At 41.6% G+C, this 13,918-nt stretch overlaps 1 protein-coding gene across 14 annotated transcripts in view; it reads right to left on the bottom strand.

Moving 5' to 3' along the window:
- Positions 1–296: 296 nt before the first annotated feature.
- Positions 297–13,918, bottom strand: part of ubr4 (ubiquitin protein ligase E3 component n-recognin 4) — a 66,772-nt gene continuing 53,150 nt past the window's right edge. For all 14 annotated transcript variants that reach the window (XM_065285938.2, XM_065285935.2, XM_065285936.2 and 11 more), the window contains 40 exons: positions 13,819–13,897; positions 13,473–13,688; positions 13,212–13,380; positions 12,976–13,120; positions 12,800–12,885; positions 12,633–12,720; positions 12,346–12,539; positions 12,026–12,265; positions 11,794–11,932; positions 11,589–11,714; positions 11,303–11,431; positions 10,868–11,211; positions 10,596–10,686; positions 10,430–10,514; positions 10,217–10,344; positions 9,889–10,018; positions 9,647–9,804; positions 9,457–9,566; positions 9,213–9,354; positions 9,049–9,130; positions 8,800–8,973; positions 7,776–7,897; positions 7,501–7,698; positions 7,313–7,393; positions 7,145–7,232; positions 6,929–7,056; positions 6,275–6,382; positions 6,073–6,192; positions 5,794–5,984; positions 5,537–5,710; positions 5,362–5,461; positions 5,060–5,278; positions 4,406–4,519; positions 4,112–4,254; positions 3,895–4,020; positions 2,855–3,049; positions 2,531–2,755; positions 1,927–2,017; positions 1,638–1,800; positions 297–1,509 (listed from right to left, as the gene is read on the bottom strand). In XM_065285938.2, the coding sequence (XP_065142010.1) occupies positions 1,445–1,509; positions 1,638–1,800; positions 1,927–2,017; positions 2,531–2,755; positions 2,855–3,049; positions 3,895–4,020; positions 4,112–4,254; positions 4,406–4,519; positions 5,060–5,278; positions 5,362–5,461; positions 5,537–5,710; positions 5,794–5,984; positions 6,073–6,192; positions 6,275–6,382; positions 6,929–7,056; positions 7,145–7,232; positions 7,313–7,393; positions 7,501–7,698; positions 7,776–7,897; positions 8,800–8,973; positions 9,049–9,130; positions 9,213–9,354; positions 9,457–9,566; positions 9,647–9,804; positions 9,889–10,018; positions 10,217–10,344; positions 10,430–10,514; positions 10,596–10,686; positions 10,868–11,211; positions 11,303–11,431; positions 11,589–11,714; positions 11,794–11,932; positions 12,026–12,265; positions 12,346–12,539; positions 12,633–12,720; positions 12,800–12,885; positions 12,976–13,120; positions 13,212–13,380; positions 13,473–13,688; positions 13,819–13,897 (5,706 nt within the window). In that variant the 3' untranslated portion in view covers positions 297–1,444. The remainder of the gene's footprint in view (positions 1,510–1,637; positions 1,801–1,926; positions 2,018–2,530; positions 2,756–2,854; positions 3,050–3,894; positions 4,021–4,111; positions 4,255–4,405; positions 4,520–5,059; positions 5,279–5,361; positions 5,462–5,536; positions 5,711–5,793; positions 5,985–6,072; positions 6,193–6,274; positions 6,383–6,928; positions 7,057–7,144; positions 7,233–7,312; positions 7,394–7,500; positions 7,699–7,775; positions 7,898–8,799; positions 8,974–9,048; positions 9,131–9,212; positions 9,355–9,456; positions 9,567–9,646; positions 9,805–9,888; positions 10,019–10,216; positions 10,345–10,429; positions 10,515–10,595; positions 10,687–10,867; positions 11,212–11,302; positions 11,432–11,588; positions 11,715–11,793; positions 11,933–12,025; positions 12,266–12,345; positions 12,540–12,632; positions 12,721–12,799; positions 12,886–12,975; positions 13,121–13,211; positions 13,381–13,472; positions 13,689–13,818; positions 13,898–13,918) is intronic.

Below are 13,918 nucleotides of genomic sequence, written 5' to 3' on the forward strand. Positions count from 1 at the left end.
AGCAGATTTTAGGCATTACTGTGTTTTTGTTATAAGCCAGAAAAGACAAGGAGGCAGCCTCATGTAATGCAAAGTGAATGGAGACGGTTGGATTGTTTCCCCCCCAGTGGGCGTGGTTTTCAAATTAGCATAACTGCGCTCTGTCTCTAGACACGCCCCTTTAAATTACATATTAGATGTTTGCCTTTTGTACGCAGTGCTTTAAATGTGAAGCTGCTTAATTCCAGTTTTGGCAAACTTGACAAAAGCAAAAAATTATTCTCAGTTACATTTTAGATGACACACTGAGTCACACGTGGTATTCTTTACACCTTTATTATTTTGAGCTAATTCAAAAAGCAGACATTCAGCAACAGTTGAACATTGTAGCAGCGGGAATAGGCGAATAAACACTTAACTGGGTTTTTACTTGTTTTCTTTTTTCCAAACAAACTTCACACCATGCATTCAGCTGAACACCACCCTATTGCAGGTGCGTGTTTATATTTAGGAGTTAACTTAAATCACTGAGATATTCCCAGCGGCATCTTGCTTACCAATGCATAAATACCACTTGCTCTGGACATAACGTTTAATCTGAAGAATATTATTTTGTGAATTACGGTCACATGGAAGACAAAACGAAAATACATTTAGTATTGTGACTTTGATCGAGAAAACAGAAACCCAATCACAAAAATAAAGTGAAAAAGCTCCCCAAATAAATATGCAGGCCTTTTTTATTCTTTTTAACTTTGTGTTTCAGTGTTGATGCAGGTAAAACCCTTTACAATTTAGAAAGTATTTCCATTTCATGGGAGTAACACATTAAACAAGCTTCAGTTTCACTCTTTTACCATTTACACAAGAAAAACAATCATCACGCATTTGCATCGCATCACACAACCAGTGTCAGGCCTTGCCATTCTCACAAACTGCAATCATTTCATTGAACACCACTGCAAACAAAACAAAAACCCAGAAACATTGAACATGACAACAGGAGTTTAGTTCTCATTTCAGTGAAGTTGTAACTCTTAGCCAATTTGAGTCAAAACAACAACGAAATCAATAAAGGGGAAAACAAAAGAATAAAAGCCATAAAAGTTGTTTATGAAATGATTAGATTACCAAATAAATCAGACAGCATGGTTCGTTTCTGAGAATTAACTGTTACCAAACCATTTTAGAATAAGTGTGCATTAACTCGTCAGGCTACACATCAATTTCTGGTTTAGGAGAGTTACAATTGAATAACCCAAGTGGAGATCAGGAAGCAAACAGGAGGTGAGTAAGTATGGGTGAGCTGATAGAAGTTTTGGGAGCCTGGGCCCCGATTGAAAGTGTCCCCTTAGGAGTTGCGAATAGCAGAGTCCGGTAATCGGACAGACTCCGTGGTTAAGGGAACACCTGCATTGGAAAAAGCGATGGCAAGTCCATGAGTGAGGTGCATATTTGTGTGCCATCAGGGCACAGAGTTCAACAGGTCCTGCAGGAAGGCGTCAGGGTCTGGGATGTCCGAAAGCAGTCCTGGAGAGGGTGTGCAAAAGAAAGTTATTCACCCATTAGAGTTAAAAAAAAATATACAGCAACACTATTTTATAGCTTATCAGTGCTTTAAACCTATTATATGGTGTTAATATTGAGAAATTACTAACCTACGACATCCAGGAACTCTGAGAAGGATTCAGCCGGCATAAGCTCATCCTGAAAGGCCCTCAACACCCTTTCTGAAGCCTCATAGATGGGCATGTCATTATGCCTTATGTATTCTGCAAGCGAGAAGGACCAGCCTCCCTCTGTGTTACTGGTGGGCACTTTCTGTAGTCATAAGATGGCAAAAAGATGCATTTATAATGCAAAAAATATAACAATTCACAAATCAATCAACATTAAAGAACGAGCGATTAGAAAATTGAAAAAGCCCATCAGAGCAGATTCTCATACCCTGAACATGTCATAGATGAGATCCACCAGACCCCAGAAGAGAAGTGGTGAGCGGTACACGGCATACTCCTTTACTGCTTTATCTGTGAGTCTTAAAGGAGAAAAATCAAATCCACCATCAAGACATATATTTAACAGAAATTCAATACATTCCTCTGAAACAGATGTGACCCTGCCTGTGTAAACCAAGCTGAAGTCATATTTTGCGATTTAGGAGTTTTTATTTGACATAAAATCATCCTATATAATGTAAAGAACGTTCTGTGAAAATATAACCTTGATGTCTTTAATATTGTCTGAGTAAAGCCATTTTCAAAGATTAAATTTAATGACTAAACTCGAACTCTGATGCTTCTAATATCTCTATTAGGAGGCAGGCAGGGTCGCTTTCCAAATATATCCAAGTACTATTAATGCAACCAGGCCTAACCCAGTTCTAGATATAATCAAGAATTAAATCTTCCGCACTTACTACAGTCTTGCCTAAAGCCAACATAAGCTCTTGGGTAAGCACAAAACACAGGCTAAAAATGAAAATAGCAACCCTAAGCACATTAACAAGTACATGCTCAGACGCATGCACAGTCATGGACTGTTCACTTACTTGTTAGCACCCCCTGGTGAGACCTTGCGGGCATGAGCTGTGACCAGCAGCCGGCGCAGGATGTCGATACGTGTGGCCCTCCAGCGCTCGGAAGGCAGAATGTGCATGGCCAATATGGTGAAGTAGTGCGGCCCGTCGACCTCGTATGAGCTCTCCACCCACTTCTCACAAGGCTGCTCCAAAAAGCTCTGAAAATTCTTTTCTTCTCGAGACGTGGCCCTTGTTCTGAAAAGCAAAAAGGTTGGTATAAAGCTGTGTGTGAGATTCAAAACCAGTCAATGGTAAATACATTCGGTTGTGACTAAGCAAAGCTGAAATGCGTACGTGTTGAGTACGTAAAGAACTGTGTGAATGATGTAGGGAATTAGGTGAATGTTGCTTTCCCGGCCTCCGCCCCCTGTATCCACACTAAAGGATTGCTCCATTGCAAAGCGTAGGAACAGCAGCTTTGTATCGTGAATGTTGAGTTGGTATGTGGGTTCCCTCTGCCCTGTGCATTCTTGTAGATATGTGTTGTGCCTGTAAGACAAAATAAACACAAGTTACAAGTTTGGACCACTTATATTGATAATAGTGGAACTGTTAAAGGAAAACAGCACCGTTTTTACTATTTTACTATGTTCTTACCTCAACTTAGACAAATTAATTATACCTATCTTTTTTCAATGCGTGCACTTAATCTTGGCACCGCGCGTCGTGAATATGTTAGCATTTAACCTAGCCTCATTCATTCCTTAGGATCCAAACAGGGATGAATTTAGAAGCCACCACACACACACACTTCTATGTTTTCCCTATTTAAAGACTCTTACATGAGTAGTTAAACGAGTAAGTACGGTGGCACAAAATAAAACGTGGCGATTTTTTAAGCGGATAAAAAATGAGAACTATAAAAATGAGAATTCCGCCACACAATATAGGACTCATTTTCTCATTTTTAAAGTTCTCATTTTTAATCCGCTTAAAAATATCGCCACATTTTATTTTGTGCCACCATACTTACTCGTGTAACAACTCATGTAAGAGTCTTTAAATAAGGAAAACATGGAAGTGTTTGGTTGCTTCTAAATTCATCCCTGTTTGGATCCCAAGGAATGAATGGGGCTAGGCTAAAAGCTAACACATTCACAACACACTGTACAAAGATTAAGTGCACGCATTGAATAAAGACAGGTATGTATTTATTCGTCTGAAGGTCTTGAGGTAAGAACATAGTAAAGTACTGAAAAACGGTGGTGTTTTCCTTTTTATGAACCCATGCACCTTAACTCTGGTTTTGTTCCCATCTGTGAACCCAGTAAGCACAGGCCGTGTTTATAATACACGACCAGTTACTTAGTGATTCATACACAAACATTCAATACCTTGCCAGGCAGGTGGCAAAAGCAGATTCGGGTACGTGTGGCCCCCATACTGGCAGGAGCCCATTGCACTTTGTGTTGGCATTCTGTAACGCAGCACTCTCCCATTCCTCACGCCCTCGAGCAAGCCTGATCAAAAAAAATAAATAAATGACAGACCTGTGAGAACATTTCTTGATTAAATTTACAGTATTCACAGACACACTGCAATTTTACGCACCTGACAGCAGCAAGGTGACAGTCGTAATGGACTATGTTAAAGTGTGAGACAGTGCTATAGCCCTGCTGCTTACGCGGTTTGTTCTCAAACTCCTCAAGGGCAACACGTTTTGTAAACGTATAGATGCCCAGAACTTTGGTAGGCTGTGGGGTACAAAATTAGTTCAGACAAAAATGCAAAATACACACAATCCAATGACATATGCTATAAAACTCTGTCATGATGCCAACAAAATAAATGCCCATTTTTTATTTTTAGACTGTAATGGAATGTAAATGTTGAAAGCATTTGTACCTGGAACTTGTAGCCCTCTCTACAAATACAGCAGGTCAACCCTGGTTCTTCTATAAGCTCCTCCATCTGTTTAAGCAGTGTCGTCTTTGTCACCACCTGACCCTTTTCATTGGTCTGGAAAAGCAAACAATTTTAAAATATTTACCTTGCATAAAAACTGGGAAACTGGAAGTTGGAAATGCAAGAATAATTATCCATACATCATTCTTTAAAGGGCGCATATTTTGCAGCATCAACTTTTACAAAGTGTTTGGACACAATGAAAATCCACCCTCTCCTTTTTAATCCCTATTAAACCAAAGCAGGCTCCTTAGACATGCCGTTTTGATTCTCTTGTTAATGTGACACCACACAAACAAAGCCCCGCCCACAGCTCCTGACTGACTGGTTAATTTTACCCAAAAGCTTTTCTAAATGTGTTTTAGCACAAAAGCGCTCAATGTCTGTTTGTAAGGAGTGAGGAGCTAATTTGCATTTAAAGGTACAGACACTAAAACAGCGCTTTTTGGACATGCTATAACAAATGATCTGTGGGATATTTTGAGTTGAAACTTCAGACACATTTCAGGCACTCCCGAGACTTATATTACTTATATTATCTTGTTAAAATGGCCATAATGTGTGTCATTTAACATATGCAATTATGCTGCTCACCGTCATTCCCAGCGTCCCGAGAGCTTTCTGCCTCATCGCCATGGCCATGCGTTTCTTCTCCGCCCGAGTCTCCCTTCTAGCAGCGTCGATCTTCAGGTTAACCTCTGCATGCTCCCTTAGTGCCTCCAGAAGATTCTCCGCTAAAGTGCCGATACCCTCGTCGCTGGACACCTGCTCCAGCTTGTGCAAATTGGTTATTGAATCTTTCCCGATAAGCATCTACAAGGCCCAGAGAAGACAGCTGCATGAAGTACAGACAGGCGAGTAAAACCACAGATTAAAACAATTTATAAAAGTGTTACCTGTGTCGGGGGATGTTGGGTGGCCAGACCGCGTAAAAGTCTAAGGATGAAAGGAAGGGCTGGTCGAGCAAGAAACTTCTTCCAAACGTCTGCATCCAGACTGTAAAATAAAATGGACGGTCAGGACTGTATCAAAATCAAAAGCTGAATTTGAATGCATCAAGACATGTCATACTTCTTAGCACATGGGATATGTTTCTTCATATAGTCCAGGGCACTCTGGGTAATGCCCTTCTGTAAGATGAGGTCTTTAAGCTGATGGCCATTACTGTTGTTCTTGATTCCTGCAGCTATTTTACAGAAGCAGTCCAGGAAGACTTTGTCATCTGCGCTGTGCTCCTCATCATACCTTCACGAGAACATGAACAATAAGGATTAAAATCACTCCTTCAAAAAGTCAAAAGCTTTAAATCTATTGAACAAACTTCATACTTGTCAAATGTACAGCAGGGTTTGAAGCGCTCAACCAGGATCTGCATCTTTTCCAGTTCTCCAAAGGACAGATAGGGGATGATCCGCAAAAGTCCTTGCAGGACACTGGGACTGGACCGCACAAATAATGTATTGATCTGGTCTAGTAACATCACCAGCTGATCCTTATCTCCTGTCAGCAGCAGGTTACCCTGAAGCAGCAACATGATGAAGAGATGAAACCAAGTCACTTGCTGTATAAACATTTTCAGGTTACAAAATGTATTTTATTATGCTGACCTTATCTTCTGACACAGTCTCAGCATTAGCCTCGTCCAAAATGATCTCCATAATACTGAGGACCTGCTCTGCAATAGATGCTCCTCCACTGTCCTTGCTTTCCTGTTCTGCCACCAGAGCCTGAAAAGCAGTGGATCTCAGTTTAAACATACATTTAACATTTCTGAAATAGTAGCGATACATCCGATTATTTGTTACCTACCAGATTTAGTGTGCCCAACATGACATTAAGTGTGTTCATCTCTGGTTTCACCAGCTGTTGTCTGTTGATCTTCACTTTTACGCAGTAGCTAAATAACTTGAGAAGCACCTAAACAAGATGATATTTTTTACTTTTCCACAGTTCAACCTCCAGTCTAAAGAGACACTCCACTTTTTTTTGAAAATATGCTCATTTTCCAGCTCCTCTAGAGTTAAACATTTGATTTTACTGTTTTAGAATCCATTCAGATAATCTCTGAGTCTGGCGGTACCACTTTTAACCATAGCTTAGCAGAATCCATTGAATGTGATTAAACCATTAGCATCGCACAAAAAAATCTAGAAAAAGTCTAGAAAATCACAATTTTCCATTTTCTGTCGGTCTTAGTACACGATGTAACTACAGAAGAGTCAAGTTTTAAATAGGAAAAATATCCAAACTCTTTGGTTATTTTTTAGTGTGATGCTAATGGTCTAATCAGATTTAATGGATTATGCTAAGCTATGCTAAAATGGTACCGTCAGGCCCGGAGATCGGCTGAATGGATTCCAAAAAGGTACAAATTAAATGTTTAACTCTAGGAGAGCTTGTAAATGTGCATATTAAAAAAAAGTGAAGTGTCCCTTAAATGATGAATGGTTGATATGAACTTACGGTGAGAAGGTGTCTGCCCTGTTTAAAGTCTTTGATTCCAGACAGCCTGCTCAACATGCACTCCAGACCTCCACATTGAGCCATCACCCCAGCCATCTTATAAACCTCTTCATCATCTTCCTCTTCATCTGCACAAGAGGAAACAAAAATATTAAATAAGAAACATAACTGAAAGAAGCAAAATGAGGATCTAAGCAATAGGATATGAAAAAATACCTGTAGTTGAGTCCAAAGATTCAATGAACTCCTCTGTGGCATCTCCCAGAAGTCCTCTCATTCTGTAGATGATCCTCATTGGCTCACCCTTGTATGCCAAAAAAGTTTTGTTTAAATGATGGTTGATAAAAAATAAGAATATGGTGTTATTTCTTCTCATTGGCTTACCTCATTGGTGGGGCACCAGACCTTCTTATAGACCTCAACAACAGATAGATCTAGACTAATGATTTTGTTGTTTACTAGGAGCTGGAAAGAAAAGTAAAATGTATTTCAAAATCATGTTCACCAATGACAAACAATACATGTAATAGTAATTTAAAGATGGTGTAAATATACAGGTTTTGGTGTTGTACCTCCATTCCACTGTCGTCCTCCAGTAGTGCCACCAGATCACAATCCTGACAGATCTTGTTTTTGATATCTCTCATGAGTGGACCAATACCTGGTTCATTACTGCTGTATGGGTTTCCTGGCATACGGCCCTGCAGGAAGTCTTCCTGCTGTGGGTCCTTCTCCAGCGTCACAAAGAACTCCGTGACCTCATTTTCCTCCTGCACAGAAACGATAAATCAGTTTTTGGAGGACAGGCTATTTTTCAAACGTACTAATGTAAGAGAGCTTTACTTACGGGATAAATGATACTACAGAGCCTCTCAAAGATGAAGACGGGGGTTCGATAATCATCAAGGTCGTACCGCTTTGCAGTTTCAATGCACACAGCCATAAACGCTTTGGTCTCAGACTCGGTCCCTACAGCAGAAATGAGGACATTGAGACAATTGTCTTAAATATGCGACAAAGACGACATTAAAGGGATAGTTCGGCCAAAAATGATATTAAACCCATGATTTACTCACCCCCAAGCTGTCCGAGTTGCATATGTCCATCGTTTTTCAGACAAACACATTTTCGGATATTTTAGAAAATGTTTTAGATCTTTCAGTTAATTAAATGTAATGTAACAGGGTCCACCCATAGTCCACGACCTTCAAGTCCAAAAAAGGTGCGTCCATCCTTTACAAATTAAATCCAAACGGCTCCAGGATGATAAATAAAGGTCTTCTGAGGGTAATCCGCGCGGTGTTGTTGTAGAAATATCCATATTTAAAACTTTATTAACGAAAATAACTACCTTCCGGTAGCGCCGCCATCTTAGACTCCTCTGTATTCAGGAGAGAGTATTAGCGTAGTGTACGCACTTTTCTTAGTGACGTATGACAAATTCGGAGGGCGGGGGCACAGAGCAGCAGCAGAGTAGCCTCCGTAGGCTGAGAAGCTCTCATCCTGAATGCAGACGCAACTAAGATGGCGACGCTACCGGAAGGTAGTTATTTTCGTTAATAAAGTTTTAAATATGGATATTTCTACAACAACACAGCGCGGATTACCCTCAGAAGACCTTTGTTTATCATCCTGGAGCCGTTTGGATTTAATTTGTGAAGGATGGACGCACTTTTTTTGGACTTGAAGGTCATGGACCCCGTAACATTACATTTAATCAACTGAAAGATCTAAAACATTTTCTAAAATATCCAAAAATGTGTTTGTCTGAAAAACGATGGACATATGCAACTCGGACAGCTTGGGGGTGAGTAAATCATGGGTTAATATCATTTTTGGCTGAACTATCCCTTTAAAAACGATGGCTGTACCTGTTGTCATGTCTTCCAGCATCTCTAGGAGCATGTCTTGTGTCTCATCGATCAGTTTGGTTCTCTGTACCACCAGCTTTCTCAGACAGAGGTAACCGTTCAGAACAGTGCCAACCAGCCTACTCTTAAAGTGACGCTTAATGGACTCCACCTCCACGAAAGAGGACAGCAGGCCTGTGAGAAAAAATAAATCATTACTAAAAGCTCAAAAAAGTGTTCTTAACCATTCTGAAAACCAAAAATTTATACCTGTAAGGCTTTTGAGGGCATATCCCTGCTGTAAGTCTGTGCTCAGGGTGGCTTCCTCAAGGGCGAGAAGATGGGCAATTTCCTGAAATTGAGGAAGAGGAATACGCAATTAAGCCTAGTGGAAACACTGTACAAGCTAATATTTATGTTCTTTTTGACTGTACCTTGGTGATGAGGTTGCCAATGTATGGCAGGACGCCACGGGCAGCCAGATAGACCTTCCAGTGAGCAGGTTTAATAAGCTTCTGGTACAGGGCCAGATACTCAGCCGCACACTCTCCTGCAACGCTCAGTTCATCCAGGTAACTGTTGAACAAAATATGTCGACTGAGTATAGTACACTTACTGTGGCTTACTTTAGCCCTATGTAGTTAGATATCTCACCGCCTTTTCCAATGTGATACGTACCTTGTTAGAAGGTCCAGAACTTGTTGCTTGCGGCTGGGGATTGTTGTTAGAGCTTCGACAATGGTGCAGGCCGCCTGTCTCGCTGCTTGGGTGGCTGGGGTAAATAGTACCTGGGAAAAGTCAGATAATATTAGATTAATCTAGAATGTAAACAATCAGAAACTCTGGAGTCTTAAGAGGCAGCACGTACCTGTCTCAGCCAGTTATTGTGGCCCAGTTTAAGCAGGCGTGGGAACAGGCTCTCCGATCTGCACTTTGTAAACTGTTTCCACTTCCATACGTACTTCTCCATCAGGTACTGCCTCCTGATCTCCGCCTTATTCGAGGGCTTGGAGACCGATTCCTGACCTGAGAAAGCATGCACAATGACGTGTATACAAGTAGAGGAGATTATACAAGTAAAGCTTTTGAAATCAGATTTTGGATATTTACATCTAGCAGGAAGGCACTTTTTCCAGGCTTCATAAGATGCCTTGGGGTCTTTTTTGAGCCACAGCTGAGCCTGTGCATGGATCTCGTTGTTATATGGCTTGATTGTTGTCAGGGATTCAACAGCAGCATCCTGTTACAAAGATAAAATCAATGAGTAAAGCTTAAATATATTAAGGAACCGCAGTAATGAATGTTACCCCTAACTGTGAAATCCAGTCTGAATAATTAGTTTTATTTTACTTTAATTTAAAAACAGGTTTTATCTTGAGAACATGTTCTTTAAATTATGTAGGATGATGGCAGAGTCACATATTTAAAGCTATCGTACCTTGTTTTTCTTGCTGGTGGGTGCAGGGGGTTTGATGAGTTTCTGCAAGATCCTCAGGCACATTAGCGTAATGTTCTCCACCACCACAGGGGTCTTTATATTCACGGCCATCAAGAACAAACTTAGTGCTGAAAATAAAGAAGCATTTGAGATTTTACTAATTTGGATACTAAAAGTACGGATTTTGGGAATACACTGGAGGACTATACTCACCACAGCGGAGCCTCAGCTCCCAGCATCCTCCTTCTTTAGCAATGGAGTCTGTGAGCAGCAGCATCTCGTACTGCAAACTGCTGACCTGAGGAGGAAAACAATAGTTGTCTTTGGCTACTTGCGACAAATATCTAACAGGTAGTATGTACGAATCACGATAAAGTACCAGATCAGGGTTGGCCCAATGTCCCTTTAGGGCAGCTGACACCTTGGCGATAATGAGGTCATTCATTTGCTGAGTGGCCTCTGGGTGATCCCTGCAAAAAACACAGGAGCAGATCATAAGTTTATAGCTTAGAAATAGATATGTTGTGTCATGCCCCATTTCCTCATTCGGTGTGGACAGATTGCTTGTTACTGAAATCTTGCATCACACCAAATTAGTACATAGTGTTAAGATTTGCGTGCTTTGTTGTGGTTGTTTGTGTGTAAATATACCTGGTAAGCAAACAGACGAGTTGGCGGACCTCCTCTCTCATGGCTCCAGTCCCACGTCGCAGATTGTACTCAAAGAGCTCTCGGATGAGACCCTGCAGTACCAGTATCTGCCTGATGGCGGTGTTGGTCGCCAAAGCACGCAGTAAGGTGATGCAGTGGCCCGTGACTGCGGACGCACAACCGTAGCACTTTGTGGAGGATGTGTGTCCGCAGCCCAGCACGGACAAGGCTCGGTACTGGCTTGCTGTAAAAGTGGGTTGGCTTGAGGTGCGGGATGACTTTGTAGCGGCTTCCCGCTGCTGCAGGTCGTACTCCAGCAACTCCTTGCGTGATGCAAGCACTTTCTGAATAGGTAAACAAAAGATATAGAGACTCTTCGACAGCTGATCGGAAGCAAATTTAAAGTTTGCATACAGAGAGGTGTCGTTCTCTGACCTGGATGATTTTTGAGAGCTCATCGAATGAAGTTCTGCAGTCTCCGCTGTACTCCTGAGCTAGTTGTTGAATGTACCGATTGACGCTGGCAGTTGAGGTGCCCAGTCCTGCCCCTGCTCCCGTATCATCCTGGGAAGAACACCAAAAATGAATCAATTTTAGTAGTTCACAAGAGTGCCACCTAGGTACCTGGTACTTAGTTCAAAAAGGTCCAAACCTCTTTGTAGGTAAAAGCAATTAATCTGTCAGAATGTTTAATCTGGTAGGAGAGAGAGCAGTAACTGACCTGTGGTTTCTCAGGTGCAGCCTCGTTCACTTTGGACAGCAGAGTCTCAAGCTGCGGTCGGTGACCCATCAGCTGATGGTACACGCGGTCAGCTTTGTCCAGAAGTGTGTTGATGTTGGTCACAGCCTGGATGAAATATATATTTGTAATTGTTAAAATACATCTTAGGGGCTTAATCAGTATAAAAAATATACATTTCTATTACCTTTTTCCTGTCTTCTTCATTTTCTATAGGATCCACTGCACAGCAAGGTTTGGCATAAAGCATGAAGTCAAAGCGTGCATATTTACAGAAACCACAGGCGTTGCACAGGAAGGGATCCTTCTCATCATAATTAATGGATCTGAAAAATCATAATTTTAGTGGCATTATAGCAATTCAAACTGGTTGAACGACTACATCTCAAGTACAAACTACAAATCAAGTCCATGCTTACCGGCACTTGTGGCACTGATAGACGTTCTCTCCGCAGTTGCCGCACACTCCTGGGTTGGCAGGTACGGAAGCGCTGCAGCGAGGGCACTGCAGGGTCTCCGTAGACGCCTGGTAGTTCTCGTAGAAATCTGAGAATTCAATCATCAGGTTTGAGGCCACGATGGGAAGAGGGAGGTCAATCTTCACTTCGGTTTGTCCAGGGGTCAACTGCACCTTTTTAGCTTTGTGCCATCGAGCAGGTCTATAAAAACAAACAAAAATATTTTGTCTTCTCATGCTCAAAACATTTATTTGCAAAATAAAACTGAAAAACATCCTCACTTGTTCTTCAGCTCAACGATGGCCTGTACAGTCCTGTTGTTGTAGTAAAGGTTAATCGTGCGAACCATCTTGGTTCTCTTCAGGTCACCGATCTTGACAGTGACTTTGCTGATAGTGTGGCTGCCAATCAGCTTTACCACTTGCTGTGTGGTGGTGTAACGGGTGTCCACTTTGATAGATGAGAGTTTGATGTTCTGAAAGCACGAAGAACAAAGCAGGCTAACATTAAAACCCACAACCACTACAACAAACATTTATTAGCCTTTAGTTCAAAGCGAGTCACTCACTGAGAACGGCACTTCAGGGTTGTTGCACACCAAGCACGGATCGCTTTCCAAGTAAAATCCATCAAATTCCACCAGTCCAGAGAGGGTGCTGAGAAAAGACAAAAGCAAATATTGACCAAATTGTTGTTGACTGTCAATGTTTCAGTTCAGTTAGAGCACATACTCACTTGTATATATTTGAATTGGGGTGATTGGTCAGGATGTGGTTCTGTGCCCTCAGAATCTCTACGGCCTTTTGGGAGTATTCTTTAAGCTTTTAATGAAAAACAGTATGAAAGCAATGAAGAGAGTTGACCTACTATGACTTCACAAGTAAAAGCTTCATCAGGCATTGATACAGTACCTTCTTCTCTGTCTGCGGTGTTTTGAGGGAGAAATATCCGAGCAGGTCCACAAACTGAGCTGCTTTACGCCCATAAGCAGGCAGTTCTGGCCAAATGGCCCACATCAGATCTAGCAGCAACTCCTGTTGAGACTTATTTGAGTTTCTGAAAAGTAAACATTAGTGTCAATATTAGTGATGCCACAAAGCACTGCATACAAAAAAGTATGTTTAGGGAGCATGCTGGAGACGTGCACCTGTAGATATGCAGCGCGAGGCAGTGGGCCTGCCAGCGCACCGATGAAGAGTTGGACTCCAGCAGGAAGCAACGGAGGAACTGAATAAGTGTCTCCTTATCTGCAAACTTGTTAAGCTGACTGACCAGAGCCGTGCACAGCTGATCTTCCTGACTGCCGGCTCCTTCTCCTGCAAACACAACCAGACAAATAAATAGAAATTAAAATGCTAATGGCATAAATCTTAACCACTATCATTAATCAAGTTAAAATTTAACTAACCTTCTTTGTCTTTTTCCTTGTCCTCTTTCTTGCTCTTCTTACTGGAGGATTTGCTCTGAGAGGGCTGAGATGTTCCTGAACCTCCACCGGATGCTCCGGAGGAGGAGGCCGCCATGACTTTACTGCCACACAGAGCGCAGGAGAGCAACTGCAGCAGGACTGGAGAAACACCCTCATCTACTAGGAAACTCACTTGTAGCAGAAAGTACAGCACCGCTACAAATACCCAAAAAGAGAGAGAGAGAGTGATTGGCAAAACATATTAAGCAATAAACTTTCATCTTCATGTGAACCCTGTAAACTTTGACCTCAAGTTGATAGTATGTAACATTTAATGTGCACTTACAGTCATCCTTCATGCAGAACTTCTGCCAATTGACTGTCCTCTGGGTGGCGATTTCAGCACATGCTTTAAGGTGCTCCATCTGTGAAAAAGGATGTAAATG

This window comes from Paramisgurnus dabryanus, chromosome 21 (assembly GCF_030506205.2).
Source record: "Paramisgurnus dabryanus chromosome 21, PD_genome_1.1, whole genome shotgun sequence".
NCBI lineage: Eukaryota > Metazoa > Chordata > Actinopteri > Cypriniformes > Cobitidae > Paramisgurnus > Paramisgurnus dabryanus.